Source organism: Paralichthys olivaceus, chromosome 15, assembly GCF_024713975.1.
Source record: "Paralichthys olivaceus isolate ysfri-2021 chromosome 15, ASM2471397v2, whole genome shotgun sequence".
Classification (NCBI taxonomy): Eukaryota; Metazoa; Chordata; class Actinopteri; order Pleuronectiformes; family Paralichthyidae; genus Paralichthys; species Paralichthys olivaceus.
The window spans coordinates 22,804,850-22,821,362 of NC_091107.1; the positions used below are offsets into that span (position 1 = coordinate 22,804,850).

At 38.6% G+C, this 16,513-nt stretch overlaps 1 protein-coding gene across 32 annotated transcripts in view; it reads right to left on the reverse strand.

Annotated features, from left to right (window-relative positions):
* The window catches only part of dlg2 (discs, large homolog 2 (Drosophila)), a 183,029-nt gene that overhangs the window by 132,552 nt on the left and 33,964 nt on the right, over positions 1-16,513 (reverse strand). For 23 of the 32 annotated variants that reach the window (XM_069510318.1, XM_069510317.1, XM_069510309.1 and 20 more), the window contains one exon: positions 13,396-13,464. In XM_069510318.1, the coding sequence (XP_069366419.1) occupies positions 13,396-13,464 (69 nt within the window). Of the gene's footprint in view, positions 1-7,581; positions 8,081-11,456; positions 11,613-13,395; positions 13,465-16,513 lie in introns of those variants that run through there. The other 9 variants (XM_069510320.1, XM_069510319.1, XM_069510308.1 and 6 more) reach the window with 5 other exon arrangements.

Sequence of the window (16,513 nt, forward strand, 5' to 3'; positions counted from 1 at the left end):
AATTAAAGGTACAGTGTGTAGAATTTTGTGATATCTAGTTTTGAAGTTGCATGTTGCAGCTGAACACCCCTCACCTCACCCTCTCCTTCCAAACATGAAAAAGAACCTGTGGTAGCTTCAGTTGTCATAAAAACTCAAAAGGTGTTTAGTTTGTTCAGTCTGGACTAATGTAAAAAACATGGCAGCCTCTGTAGAGAGGGTCCCCTCGATGTAAATATAAAGTATTTAAATATAAAGGGACTTTTCTGGGGTAAAGAAAACTACAATTCATCGAATTTAGATAAAATGAACTAGTGAAAACATCATGAGAATTATTCTACATTTAATTTCTACCAATAGTTCCCTTTCACCTAAATATTAAACACTGGACCTTTAAAACTTACCTACAGAAGGAAGTTAGCAAACTCTCCTGTTCTCTGCTAATCCCGTCTTAAACAAATACCCGGCTTGCCATTATATTGTTGTTATTACCCCTTTTTCGCAATGTCTCGCAAGATCACAATGACAGCCCTTTGCCTGGTGGTGACAATGACTATTTTGAGATAATGGTGAGGCAGCAGCAGGATGCTTCAGTCTCTGTAGGGTGCTAGAGGTCAGTGTCTTCAACTGAGGTCACACTGCTGACCTCACAGTTCTGTGGATAGCTTTAGATCAGCATGAGACTTCAACCTTAAGTCAAACTGTGATATTTTTGAACAGTGAATTGAGAAACAGTAGGGAAAGTGTTTCATGTCAGTGTGGTGAAAATAAAATGTGTTTTCACACAGAGAGAGGATTTCTGACAGGTAACTCTACAATTGTAAAGAGAGCAACAAAAAAAGTGCAGAAAATGTTTATACTGGCCAGGACACAGACAGCCGAGACAGCAGTTCAAAGCCAGGACTACTCACTGCTTTTCATAACTGATCATCAGATCTTAAGTCTTTCTTTTGGCTTCTGACTAAAGCCTCTCTTAAAGGCCAGTCCAGTTAAGTGTGCATACTGTGCCTGACAATAAAGACTTTCTGCTGCACTCTGACTTCCCAGAGTTCTAATTGGTGAATCAGTGACACTGACTGGTCACAAATTTCACACCACTGTTTTCTACGAATCTGAAGCTACTTAAGCCATTTCCTGACATGTCCTCCAGAGGAACTCCAGAGAATTGGGTCCGGACTTTTACTAGAGTTTGCGTTTACACGTGAGCAACTCAGCAGGAGATTCTCTGCTCAGACATGACAAAACACTAACATATCCAGTGGAGGATTCAGGTGAATTTTGCTGGAAAGTGATGTGTTTTGTTTTAGTCTTATACCCACAAACTCTCAACATCTTCGTCCGTGTCTTCTATGTGTAGGAACCACTTTCTTCAATCCGTATTATTTGTACTATTTCTGTCTTTTGTTTTTATTTTTATGTCTTCCGTGCCCCAAGGTGGATCCTCAAGAAGATCTCCTGCTGTCGACTACAAAGGTTCAAAGGTTCAAAGGTTTTATTTGTCATCTGCACAACAGATACAGCGTACATGTTGGCAATGAAAATCTTAAATCCCAGGCACCTCAAGCAACTCAACATGTAATAGTGTCAGAAAAATAATAAAATAAGAGTAACTAAAAATACAAATACTAATACACTAGTGCAAATAAACAAGAAAGTACAAATGTCATTAACTAGTGCAAAAAATAAAATAAAACATTATAAGGTGCCAATAAACATTATAATAAAACATTATAAGGTGCTAAGGTGAAATATATAATATACATCGACTCCACTGAAGTTTCTGTGGACTGTATACTAGGGGGCCAGGCAGAGAAAGTCCACAGAAACTCCTGAGGCTCTCTCTCGGACATTTGCATTCACAGATAGCCCCATCAGAGAGACTATGGAGGCTCTATGGAGTTCAGTGCATGTGTGAAAGTAGCTTTAATGATTAGAAAGAGAGGCTCTGTGAGTGCATAGTACTTGACAGGAAAATAAGATCAAGGCCATTTCACAAACTGGTCCAACTAAATGATGTCACAACATCAGAAGGAGTGTACAGTCTGTCTGTGTTATTTACATTAGGTGACTTCAGAAATCGATGTTTGCCTATATGTGAGCTGATATTTTAAATTATCAAGTAGTCGATAAAGGGAGCACAAATTGAAGGGGGGCCAATGCTTAATATTTTACTCTAGACAACAGGACTGGATATGAATGTAACCTGACTCATGGGTGCAACATAAATCAATGAGCTCATTCTACAACTGCATGTCAAATACACTTGAATCTAAGATTTAGAGACTGGAGGAAAATAATTACCTGCATTTCAGCTAATATGTACAACACATTTTAATCATAAACATATAGTATTCTGTGTTGATCCCAGTGACCTGAATAACTACTGCACAGATACGATTTCAGTATTGTTTTGATTCAGAAAGACCCTGGAGTCCCCAAACTCTCACCTGGGACAAAAACCATACCATAGCTTCAGCAATCATGCAGTTAGATCACATCCCAGCAACAAGCACAAATTATGCATTTTGCGTAGTCAAATGTTTTCTCTTTGGGATGAACTATCAACATTATGCTGCACGTTTTTATAGAAATGATTATATAAATACTCGTATTTAATTCTGCCTAGTATAATATTTTGCACAAGCTATCAGTTTTAGGACAACACGAACAGCCCATTAAAGACCAACTGTATGAGAGAACTCAGGTACTAGTTTCATATATTTTACTTTTCTAAGTCCACTGGTACTTTACAAATAAATAACAATAATGTCTGTTCATATTTTAACTGCAAATGTTTACTCATTGGTACAGTTCTGCCTTCAAAAAAGAGATTTCAAAGAGAATCTCCATTTGAATAAAGGTCCAAATTTAATATAAATATCAGATGGATGAGTCCTTTTAAAGTGATGACAGCAAGATTAAACCTGAGTCATTAAATGCTCTAAACCATCCCTAGTTTGTCCCCCTTTCCCATATAATCAATTTTAGATTTAGAACTTAGATCATTCACAGAATGACTGACTTCTTTGATACGCTCCGAAGTGTAAAAATAATTGGACAATAATAATTTGACATTTGACAAATTGACAAGTGATGTTAGCTAAAGGTTCATGGCAACAGGCAAGTCTTCAAAAAAACATTTAAGAGTAGAGTTAACATTGAAAACAAGGCATATCAGAAAAAATGGGGAGAAAACGTTTCAACCATCCTACCTGGTTTTATGAATATAAAGCCAGTCTCGCGTGTGAGTCAGCAAAGACATGCTTCCATGATCAACCAGATTCTTTTGTTTGTCATTATGTTTTCACAAAACAAATGCATTGATTAAAATGGTTATACAATGGATTCTGGTCTCTCTTTCTTTTTTCTACACCCACTTCTCTTCTCTCCCTCTTTTTCACTCCTCCCTCCCTCATTTTTCTCCTCTCACCACAACCGGTCGGGGCAGTCTGGTTCTGCTAGTGGTTTCTTCCAATTAATGAGGGAGTGTTTTTCTCTCCACAGTCACTGAGTGCTTGTTCATTATGGGAACTACTGGGTTTCTCTTTAATATTGTAAGGTCTCAGCCTCACTATGTAAAGTGCCTTGAGATAATGTATGTTGAGATGTGACGCTATAAAATCCAAATAGAACTGAATTGAATTTGTTACTGTAATATTGTGCTTTTACTTTGAAGACGCATTGCCAAAGAGAAAGTAATCATGAATGCTGCTGCCATGATGGATCTACATGTGAATGCTTGAATCGCTCCGATGTTGTTAAATAAAAAACTAATAAAATTATCAGAATTATTTGGTGGGCCACATATTGGTGGGATGTCTTCCTTTTGCTGATCATATGAAGTTTACTTGGCTTTGCTGTTCTTCTGTTCAGCACTCTATAATTCTGCCTGTCTTTCATTCATCTATCTATCATTTATACTGCAGCTCTCTCTCTCTCTCACTCTCTCTCTCTCTGTCTCTGACAGTGACCACACTCTGCCCACTCTTTTACACAGTGGTGTTTTCCTTTCCACAAAACCATCTTTGGTGGGATCATCAGCTGCTTGCTAGTACTTTCACTTGCTACATTTTGTTCAGGATCCTTTAAGCTCCATTTGAAATCACACATATCGCTTTCAAATTGCAGTTTCAGTATATTAACAATAGATTGTTCAGCCCTGACTGAAGTATGTTTGTTAAACAGTATGACGGAAGCCTCTGCTGCACCAGCTCACTAAACAAGTGTCACAGTCCAGATGAGCAAGATCATCTAAAAACAGCAACAACTACCTCATGTAGGAGTCATTTCCTTTTTTCCTTCCTTCTGTTTTCCTCTCATGTTGAACTACAGCACGTACTCAACATGCCCCTGAAGCTTTACATAACATGGCCATGGAATGAGAACTGCATATCATTACGTTCTGCGCATTCATTATGGAGAGCTGAATACTTAAGGGAGTAGAGCAGAATATAGCATAGTGTCATATGAGATCTCATGACATTAACCCTAAGAGGGGATGCTTTTTAAATATAATACATTAATTATGATAAAAGATGCTTAGAGACTCCAGAATAGCTACAGGAAGAGAACGTATTAGAACTTAGGTAATACTGACACTGAGAGGTCAAAATGACCAATCCCCCTTACAGTGCTGGTCACAACTGCTTTTTTGCATTACTGGGAAGAAGTGGATATGTTGCAAAGATGGACAGAGATCTAATATTAGGTTTAGCATCGTGTGGGTTGAGTTAGACCTTATATCAAGCATGTTAACAACGCTGTATTCTCCTCTGTTCCACTGGACAGTATGTTGTATTCTGCCATAAGAACTGAATAAAACCTGATGGTATATTTCACAGTTGAAATTACATCAGATAATTTTGCACAGAGTTAAAATTAATGTTTTTCTTTGATTTTGCAGATAGTATCATTCACATAGTCATACTTAAATATACTTAAATGACTTAAATGATAAATTAATGAGCCTTAATTCCATTATTCCTGTGATTGTGGCTAACAGCATGCATCATGCTTGTCCTCCTGAAAAAAGTGATACAATCTATTTGGTTGAGTGGTCTGATATGTTATCCCTGTATTAGATTGGTAATCTCTTCCCAAATGCATGGTGGGATAGGTTTTAACCCAGTGGCTGAAAGCAGCTGCATCTGACAACAATGCTGAGAACCCATCAGCACAGAAAAGAGTAGACCTGCTTATTCATGCAATTATCAAATCAGCCCCCAACACATTTGGATGTGGTAGAACAGGGGATTGACATCATGAATGTGTGGCTGACAAATCTGTGGAAATGATAAGATGTCATCATGGAGCAGAATCCATGACACCAAGAACTGAGGCTGTTTGAGAGCAGAGGAGGACCGCTCTATGGTCCAAAATAACAATACACTCAATAAGTGTAAATATTGATCACCACAGCTTTATGGATACCACAATTACAGGGTGACAACACAAATGGGACAACTCTATCAGTGAATGAGACATGAACCCTTAAAGCTGTTGCTTTAAACACATAGCTGGTCAGCCACTAAGAATCTTTAAAGGTTCAGTTTGTAGAATTTAGTGACATCTAATGGTGGAGTTTCATGTTGCAGCTGAATACCCCTCACATCACCCTTCCCTTACTAACATGAAAGAGAACCTTTGGTAGTCCTCAGTTGTCATAAAAACTCAAAAGATGGTTAGTTTGTCCAGTCTTGGCTACTGTAGAAAATATGTCGGTTCTGATGTAAATATAAGGTATTTAGGAATAAAAGGTCCATTCTAGGGTACAGAAAATAATAATTCCTACAATTTAGATGAAACACTAGTGCAAACATCAATAGGATTCATTTTATTCAATCTCTGCCAATAGATTCCTTTCAACTAAATATTACACACTGGAACTTTTAAGCTGTGAGGCAACATTGCTATCATTCACAGAGCTACATGTGGAAAATTAATCATTACCCCCATCAACAAATTCTATTAAAGTAACAACACTTTCTTTTCACATGAGGTGAATACACAGTATGAAGCACTTATGAGTGGAGTGCAAAGTAATACTGACTTGATAATGACTTTCATGCAAAAGCCAGTGTGAATATTTTACCATGGCTTTCAGGGATTCAACAGCCTCAGTGACCAAAGGGGTATCTCCTGCCACATGTGTGTTCTGCATCTTACAGGGAGGAGAGAGCTGTATGTGTCCATCTTTAGCATTTCCAGTCAGGCGGTAGGCTTTCTTATTGGATGTAGACTATTTCTATACTTAGGCTGCAAACCACTCAGTGGAGATTTTCCGCATAAACGACGAGGAGAGCTCTGTCAGGTTCACTTAGAACAGTCTGTGCAAACGTCAGTGTGACCTTAGTGTGATGTCAATAGTAGGGGAGTTGCTTCCAAAGGACTAACCTGTTCCCTGTTGTTTTTACTGTAGCTACCTGCAGCACTGTTAGCTTATATTATAAACATATTAGATTAATTTGTAATTGCTTGGATTTTCTGCTCTCAACCCGCTTATTATTGCTATTATTATTGTATAGAAAGATAGTATTATTCATTGACTGGGCACCTGTGCAAAAGTGGCAGACCATCCACCTAAATCCCTGTATGGACGAGCAACTAAAGCAATGCAAAAGTGTTCAAAATATGGGACACCACTGCATTGCTGTACCGTACTTTAGTATACAAATAAATGTATCATGTTACCTGCTACAACCTGTTGTAGTTATCAAAGTCATTTGTAAATCTATATCACATAAAATTCAAATGAAGGTGTGAAACAATAACATAAAGTTTATACCTTAAAGTGCTAACTCACATATATAAAACACTAAGAATTGAGTAATATCTGTATAAGAAATGCTATTTAAAGATCATACTCTTATGAACAAAAATATCATTTTTACGTCTTTAGGAGAAACATATGATTTTCTCATACAAGAGCAGACATGCCTTGAGCAATGATTTGCTATGAGAGGATTCCCCCTCTGCAACAGTCATTTACAATCTAAACAGCTAACAGTCCAAGCCACTAAAAGAGTCCACTGACATTTTGTCAAATAGAATACTTCAGTGCTATGGCTTGCATTAGAATTTCTACATTATGTGTTGTTTCCAGCTGTATCCAAGTGGAATTATCCAACTGCTATAAGAACTGCTCATGTGCTGTGTGAGCAGAGGGCTGCAGAGCCCGAGCCAGCTGAAAGAAGTTTAACCCAACTTCTGCTGCCATATCTCAACAAACAGCCACCCAGGCATCTCGGGTGCTGCTACACTAGTCAGAGAAGAAGTGAATCATTCTCTCACACACATTCACACTAAAAATGAAAACTCACCCTGTCAGAAGATAATAGTCTGCCTGCTCTTAGCAACTAAGAACGGTGAAAATAATTGATTCAACTGTTTACTTCAGACCCCAAAGTGAATCAGACGATCAGGACTGTGATGGAAGACGAAAACATAAATGCACATGCACACATTCAGAAACAACCAACACACAAACACAGCCTCATTTCTCCTGCTTCACTGCATGCCACATTCTCACCAGTGCTCACTCCAGGTCTTCCTCTCACCCCCTCTCTGGTCTAGTGAATCATTCATTCCTTCTGTGTTTCTTACCTTAGTGGTGACAATGCAAAGACAATCCATGCTGGCCAGGCCAAAAAGAAGCTCTCAACCTATGCTCAAAATCATCACCACTAAAATCAGCACAGGAGGAAGATGGAAAAAAAGACACCAGTGTGAAGATGCAAGGAGGAAAAATAAAAAAGGTAGGAAGTCCTGAAGAAGACGAGGAGGAGGAGGAGAGGAAGAGAACACATGCACACATTCCACACACTCACACACGCTCGGGAGGGAGAGAAGCCACGGCGGGCAGACGTTACAGCATGTGGGCCCCTCGTGAGGATTGGGATGCCTCCTCCACAGAGCTCACAGCAATCAGGATTCCTAACGCCATCTCAGAGCAAAGCGCACGTCATCAGCCTACACACACTAACACACACATTAAATATGCTCAGCAGCAGGCCTGGCCTCCTCCAGCAGCCCAAAAGCAAACCCCTTAGCTTCTCTTCCTCTCATTCATCCTCTGCCTCTTGTTTTCAGTTCAATGTCTCCTCCTCCTCTCTCTCTCTCCAGTCTTTGGGCTGAGCAACTGAGCAGCGCTATGATAAGAGAGACAGAGAGAGAGCGAGGGAAGATAGTAAAGGACGAAAGCATCAGCTCAGCGGAATGAATTACATTCCCATGCTTTCTGTTTCGCAGGAAATTAGCTGCTGTGGCAGTCTGCTGGAACTTAATAATACCACACTGTCTTTACGCACAGTCTTGCTTTATCCCTCCCTCTGTTTGTAGCAGCTCTCACTTTAAATACATCTGTGTGTGTGTGTGTGTGTGTGTGTGTGTGTGTGTGTGTGTGTGTGTGTGTGTGTGTGTGTGTGTGTGTGTGTGTGTGTGCGTGTGTGTGCGTATGCGTGTGTGTGCGTATGCGCGTGTGTGTATGCGTGTGTGTGTGCGTGTGTGTTTTCCAATTAATATGCACAAAAACTGGTAACCAGTCACAAACAGGAAATGGTAGCTCCTGTTCTGTTCCAGAAACATTATGATGAAATAGTGAAGTTGACCTCTGACCTTATACAATGCCATCACTTCATTATTGTATACTATTTAATGTGTAAGATTGTGTGGTAATTAGCATAGTCATTTTTGGGTTATGGCTAAAAATGTGTTTTGTGAGGTCACAGTTGACCTTTGACAATTTCATCAGTTCATCCTGGAGTCCAATGGGATGTTTTTGCTAAACTGACGAGCCAGATGCCCCATGGGGAGGGTTCGTTAAACTACTCAGACAATGGCAAATCTATCGGATGATCTACTGCTTTTGCACAGGCCAGTAAGGAGAAGAGCGTAAGTCTTTTGTGAATAAGGAAATACTCTTGAGTTTGCATATAACAGAAGTTATCGCAGCATCTACACTTTGTGAGCCACCAATGCTGTATATTAAGAACTGTAACCATAGCTGCCAGCAGTTACTCCCACATAGGCCACCGAGTGATAACAAAAAATGGGACAGGCATGCGGTCACAGTGAATTGACCTTTGACAAACAAATTCTGATCTGTAATCCTTGAGTTCACATGAACGTTTGTTCCAAATTTGAAGAAAATACCTTAAGGTGTTCCTGACATATCACACCCTAGAGAATGTGACATTTGTATGGACAGACAACCTTAAAACATAATGGCTGCGGCTGTGATATAGAAAACAATGATTTCCATTACATCTAACTGGAAAACCGTTTGAAAGACATTCAGTTTTAATATTAGGCCAATATTGCATGAGCACTCAGATTCTACTAGTAGCCTTTTTTAACATTGCTGCATAATCATTGTCCTCTTACCATAATGTTGATGCGCCAAATATGAGTCACAGACAAAAGACTGCAATGTACTGCCGATGACAGCAGTAATGACAAAATGGAACAAAATCACTTAACAGCTTGTTATGTAACAGTGACAGGTCTTTGCTTGTGTGTTACTGTGTGTGTGTGTGTGTGTGTGTGTGTGTGTGTTGGGGAGTGTGCATGACAGCAGAGAGAAGTGGCAGCAGAGCTAAGACTCAGTTTAGGGTTTGCAGAGAAATGAAGGACTTCAAAGGCTTCAAACAGCTGGGAAAAACATTTGATTTTCTGTCCAAGAGTACAACACATGAAAAAGCAATTCAACTAAAACATTGTCCAGCACTCCACAGTGATTTTCAGCACAATAATAAATGTGATTTGGTGGGGCGATAAGTTTTCAAAGAGAAATGCAACTATATTGAATATAAGGCTGCCTTATATTTGGAAAACATGCGATCGGTGTTAACCTTGTTGAATATTGCGATGATGATATGACTGATAAATAAACAAATGCTTAAAGCTTCAGTGTGTAGAATTTAGTGACATCTACAGGTGAACTTTCATGTTGCAGCTGAACACTCGTCACCTCACCCTCCACTTCCCAACATGAAAGCAAACCTGTGGTGAACTTCAGTTGTCATGAAAACTCAAAAGGTTTTAGTTTGTCCAGTTTGCACGACGGTAAAAAACATGGCGACTTCCACAGAGAAGACCCCCCCCCCCCCATTTAAATATAAGGTTTTTAAATATAAAGGCCCATTCTATGGTAAAGAAAAATAAAATTCATACAATTTAGATGAAACACACCAGTGAAAAAATCACTAGGATTATTTTATATTCAATTTCTGCTAAAAATCCCTTTCACCTTAATCTGACACACTGGACCTTTAAGTAAAGTCTTTCTGCTTTGGTTTCAGTGCTAACAGTACAGTGAGTAGCCTATGCAGACACTGAAAAAAAAAAGGAAAAGCATTATTTCCATGGACAAAATTCAGCCTGGCTACGGACACAGGGCTCACGGACAGCTCCACAGCCTGAGGGAGAAGGCGCACAGCCGACCACAGCGCCACCAAGTCTGGGGCAGACACCCAGGGAGCCATGCACAGCTCCACTATGTCTGCTTACTGGGACTATCATTAATACGCCACACAATTCTTTTACATAACAGCTCAAAGAGATGAAATCGACCTGGGACAAATGTGATCACTAGAAGTTTCCACAGTAGAATTTAGTCTGGAGGAGGCAGAGAGAGATTTGACAGTCACTTGCAATTCTTTGTTCTCTATTCTCTTCTTGTTCTCTTCTTCCAACAATGATTAATTGATGGAAAAACCCGTAAAGGAACTGAATATCTTTATTCTTTATACCTGATTGCCCAAATATATTGACATGCAGAGCATGAATGCATGGCACACTGAACAGCATTCCCAGTTCAAGCAGTCTTTAAGTACATATATCGCACATGATGATATGGTTATGACAACACATTTTCGATATATCTTGCAGCTCCATCACAGACACATAATTACAGAAGTACCAGCAATCCAGGAACCATTATGTAAAAGCACGAAAAATAATTTGTGTTGTTAAAAGGAAACACTGATGTAATCTTTGTTTCTTAGAGGATAAAAACTGCTTTTGGTCTTATATTCAAGGATTAAACGTGAAACACAGCTGTGCTTCAGTTACAGGACACAAGCTTTACACATGGAATGCAACAGAAATGTGATTTTGATTCAGTGCAAAAGATGACAATATATGTTTTATGGTGACATGGTTTGTAATTTTCAACTGATATCAATCAGTTTTACTATAATATCAACTGTCAAAGTAAGTTTTTTTGTGTCTCTTTAGCCAAAGTCCCACTCTAAGCAACAAGAGCAAGTGAAAACATCTGTGTTGGTGTGAAGGATGTTTAAAATGCAAAACTTGTATCTCTGACCATTAACACTCTTTATTAACAATCAATAATCTACCAGCTACCAGTACTGATATCCCAAGCCTCAGGTAACCTTGACCACTCCAATGTCCAAATCACCTTTCTTTATCAGCCTCTGGACTACAGCACATGCCCCCCACCTTAACTGTGATAGTACCTGTTTGCTGGAGCCATCCTGGTGAAGAGGTGTGTTGCGATATTTGACTGTGATTATCGCTTTCATTTGAAGACAAAGTGCCTGTAGATTCCCAACCTCCTGTTGTCCTCACTGAACACATACACAAGCTCGCACTCCCTCTCCTAGAGTGACAGCGTTAATCTTTCCAGGTGATGCAGGCAGCTCCGACTTATTGCATTAGAGAGAAGGAATGCTTTAACCTCATTTGTTGGGCTGCCACAGACTAGGTGTGACAAATTTGGACTGCTCTGTGTAAGTGAACAACAGTGCTAACAACCTGCTAGACGGATTTACTCAAATGCCTGCTGTACTGTTCGACCTTGAATCTGGCCTATACTGACCCACACAAACTTTCCTGAGTCATTTCCTAATATGGTAAATCATCAGACCTGAAAACTAAATTAAAATTAGATAGGGACTTTATTGAGAACATTTATTCATTTCAGGAAGAATACATGGATGTTAAAATATCTGCACTGTACTGATTAATTTTAAAATATAGCATTTTTATTTAGTTAGATGATAAAAAAATGTATAATGCAGCTTCTTCGGGCTCTGAGCCTGAGCATATTCACAGAAAAATAAATGAATGCATATTATATTCAAATCTTATCTCATTTTTAATTTGAGCAGATTATCATCAATACTGAATGAACTGTGTATAGAACCCTTTAAACACATCGAGAAGTTATACGCGTTGACAGTAACTGGACAGATTGAAGTGGTATAAAAACTTCATTTTGATGCATTTGACTGAATGTGAGCTAGAATGCTCCTGTACACCATTGAATTGATCGTGCTGCTTCAGTCAGCAGTGACATCATCATCAGATGTCACCAAAACAAACAGCACAGAGTAGCTGACTGACAAGTCAATACATGGTAAATATTGTATCTGCAACTTCCTGCATGATATCAATCAAAATGATATTTATTTCACCACTGCTATATGAACCAGATGAAGATCAACATTAACTACAGAAAAAGAAGCACAAATAGAAACTGCACTATGAAAATAAATGTTTTCTATATTGTAATCAAATTAAATATAAGGTGTTATACTGTTTCATAAAAGGTTGTCATTGTCAACAAACCTTATTTGCGAAGAAAATGTTTAAATAAAGACGCTGTGTAATTTTTAATCAGTTCATAACCTCTACTTCTCCCAAGTAAAGAGGAACAATTATTAAAATGTCATCTTCACTGAGATGGGGTCACTTCTGTCTTGTACAGACTTATGTCATTTCAATGGTGTCCACAGGATTTGATAATATCATTATCTTATGTTAACAGAACTGGAATGCTTGTTCCTCATTTACTTCAGTGAGCTTGTTGTTTGGAGTACAGGACTACCAAATATTTCTGAGGAACCAGGTTATATTGTTGGAGGAAGATGCACTGAATTTGACGTAATTTTTTCCAGCAGAACGTTTTATGTTGCAGCACAAACTCCACTTGTCACGACTCCAGTGTGACTAAAATGTTTTATGGTACATTTTCGACTCTCAGAGCTCTTGGTTAAGAAAATGTTAAAAATGACTTCAGATAAAACCTTTTGATTTATATGTGACCAAAACCATGATTTTTCACCGACCTCAAACTTACCACAGACAAGACTTTGGTCTGTTTTGTACAACCTCCATTCACCACAACCACCTCCTGGTAAACATAGCACTAAATTCATTCAAAAGACATGTTGCAGTTGTTTATAAAGGGAATCTCAGGGAGACACAGTTGTCCAGTGCAGCTTTCCATCATTGCAATTACTAATGATGAGGTCAAATCAAAATATTACAGCAAAGAGTTGAATGGACCCGGTGGATGGGTGAGAAGGGAGAATTTGTCCCTGAGTAACACCCAAATGTATGACATTCTATACACATACACATAAGAATGTATGGCCTTGAGAGAACACTCACCTCAGAAGACTTGGTACTGCTCTCTCCCTGCTCCATCCCACTATGATCTGAGCTGTTGTGGTCTCCCTGCTGGAAACAACAAACAGGTGTAAGTAACTACAACCTCAAACAGTAACACACTGACCTGACAGAACCTGCAGATTCCATATGGTGATGAGCATCTTATATTCATCAAGGATAGGCCAAATGCAAACCTTTCCTAATGGTACGTGTACTGTACAAGAGGTTAAACTGAATTTTGATTTGGGACAGCTTTTGAATTCTTAAAAATGGTGACTGTACATGCATAACGCAGAAACAAATGGATCAAACATGGTTATTTTCTGACTGTGTGAATGTTAAATAAAGTGTTACTTTAACTTATTTTTAAATTAGTTACTAAAATTTGATAGTTCATCATGTTGAAAATAAACATGTCAAAGCACAACCATAACACGATGCAGTTGTAGGAGTTACGCAATATTTGGCACTGATGTAGATGTTGGCTGGGGTGTTTGTCTGTTGCTGTGGATAGTCTTTAATTAGAGGCTTGGATGGCATAAGCCTATATGTGCCTGTGGCAACCAAAAATAAATCCTTGGCACACTAGGACATACTACAAATGCAGTGTATGCAGGCTTGCTTTATCACTCCCTCTGTTTATAGCACCTCTAACGTAAAATGCAACCTCTCGTTGATAAATTCTATTTAACAAATACAGATTGGACAAAATTCTTTATGCATACTATGAACAAAAAAACTGGGCCATTCTGTTTGCTGGGCCAGTAATGCAAGATGAGACATCAGTCTTTTTTTTCCCTGTATATACTGTATATGCCTTGTTGCAAATACTTCATTATATCATAATTAAAGATTAAAGCTGATAAAACTTTGAAACACTGATGGATTCTAGTAAGATAACCAGCCAAAACCTCCATCCATAAACACCTGGTGAATTCAGGAAGTAACTCACTCACAATCATAAAATTGATGTTCGTAGCAGGATGCTGGGGATGTTGCTATGGTTAAGCAATGCTATAAGGGCACCACCACACATTCACTCTATTGTAGCAGCCATCAAGTCTTCATTGGAACATGTTAAAGTGCAGGGGGCCTCATTGTTAGATATAAGTTGAGAACAATATAGAATTTAAAAAATCTAATAATAGATAAATAATACCCTATAAACTTAAAAACAATTGTTGATACAATTTGAATAACCCCTTTGGACTCTGTTAAATAATTTGCATGGTGCCATCTGCCATCACATTGTTTGACAGGACATTTTGCCTAATCTTTAGAGGGCTGATTGTGGTAACTCATCATGGGATAGAACAGCAGTGTCCTGATGACCTCACGCAGGGTCATCAGTCTCTGAGGACTCTTCTAATCCCCTTCACTTATCCCTATCCTGGTTCTACTGGATGACCTCAGAGCAAAGTAGTTCAAAGCGTTCCTGGTGTTACTACACTACTCTGCTATTTTGGGAGCAATAAAAACATTGTACACACCATTTGTTTGGAAATGTACATTCATGACCCTTTTGACAATTTCCTTACTGTCAATGCAGAAAAGGTAAACTATGACCCACAGCTATGACTATTAAAACAAATAGGATTACTAGTGGATTACCCAACTGGTTGGTTACATTCCAAGTCATACATGTCATCAGTAGCATGCCTGGTGTGCACAGACCCAAGGGTCCACACTGGCCAGGGATCAGTAGTAGTATTATAGTATTTTTTAGCATTGCATTTGCATAGACTGTATTCTAATGAGGCTCACCTTCACTGAATCTTTGCTTAGTGACAGTTATTTTCTTCAAAATAAAACTTATTCATCAGGGGTGGGGAACCTTTTTTCTATCAAGGGCCATTTAAATTTTTATAACATCCTTTGAGGGCTATACTAAATTATTGTTTATTATTAATCGATCCCGATTCACAAGTTCTCGATTCAATTAAATTCAATATCTGTTTAGTTGATGATACCTGTCATTGTACAGTAGCAAATTTGCTTAGATATTGTGCAACTGCAACTGTGCAAGGAAACATCTAACTTTGTGCATGATAAAACATTTTGATGGATGATATATTGTCCCAGAAATTATTGCGATAAATTATATTATTTATAAACATTTTAAACCACTGATATAATGATAGTATTATAGCATAATCATGTAAGTACACCCTTTCAAACAGCAAATAACTTAATTCTAAAGAATATTCAGTCTGATATTTGAATTTGAATTAAAAATAATAAAATATCTTTGATGAATAAAGCATACATAAAATAAACCACACCCAACTTAAGCAGAAGATAAAATGGACTCTCTGGCCCTGTAAACAAAAACTGCTGTTGAACAAATATTAAACATTTGGCACAGGATATACAGTATGTTACCAGCTCAGTAAACTGGATGAGATGTACTTGATTAGTATTCCAGCTTTTCCTATTGCGTGTGTGCAGGTGTTTCACAAACTCTGGAAATCAAACAAACATAAAAATAAAACTTCAGTTCTGCTCAGGTCCTAATGACTTGTGATTGGTGTTGGTGTTTATTGTTAAAGAGTAAAGTGAGCTCAGGTCAGCAGGAGTGCAAACCAACCACTGCTTCTGCTCTAATCATAAAGCAGCAGCACTAATAATTTTGTCATTGGCTGACGTTGTGGAAACCCTGTACTTTTTGTTGCCACTGTTCGACATTTACTGCCTTGTTCACGTTAAAGTTCTCCTCTCTTATCTCTGTTTTCACTGTCCTTGTGTGAGTGAGAAGGGGCAGACCCGGGGCCTGAGTGTGTGTGTAAACTCCACCTCGCTCCCAGACTAAAGCCCAATTCATGCTTCTGCATCAAAGCTATGCCCTAGCCTATACGTAGACGTGTACTCTATGCAAAGCCCTATGTGGTACCCTGACGTGCACCTCCCCAAAAATGTAACTATACTACTCATCAACACGATGCACACCGCTCTTGATTTGAAGAAACTAACATGCACGGTGTCTTTCTTTTTTTTGTTGCAGTTCCTTTGAAAAAAATGATCAATTTCTATCAGCTCCAACTCCAACACGATCTGCTTAGTAACAATCGGCATTCTTCAGAAGTAAACAGAGACACCAGAGAATTTGTAAATCAGACAA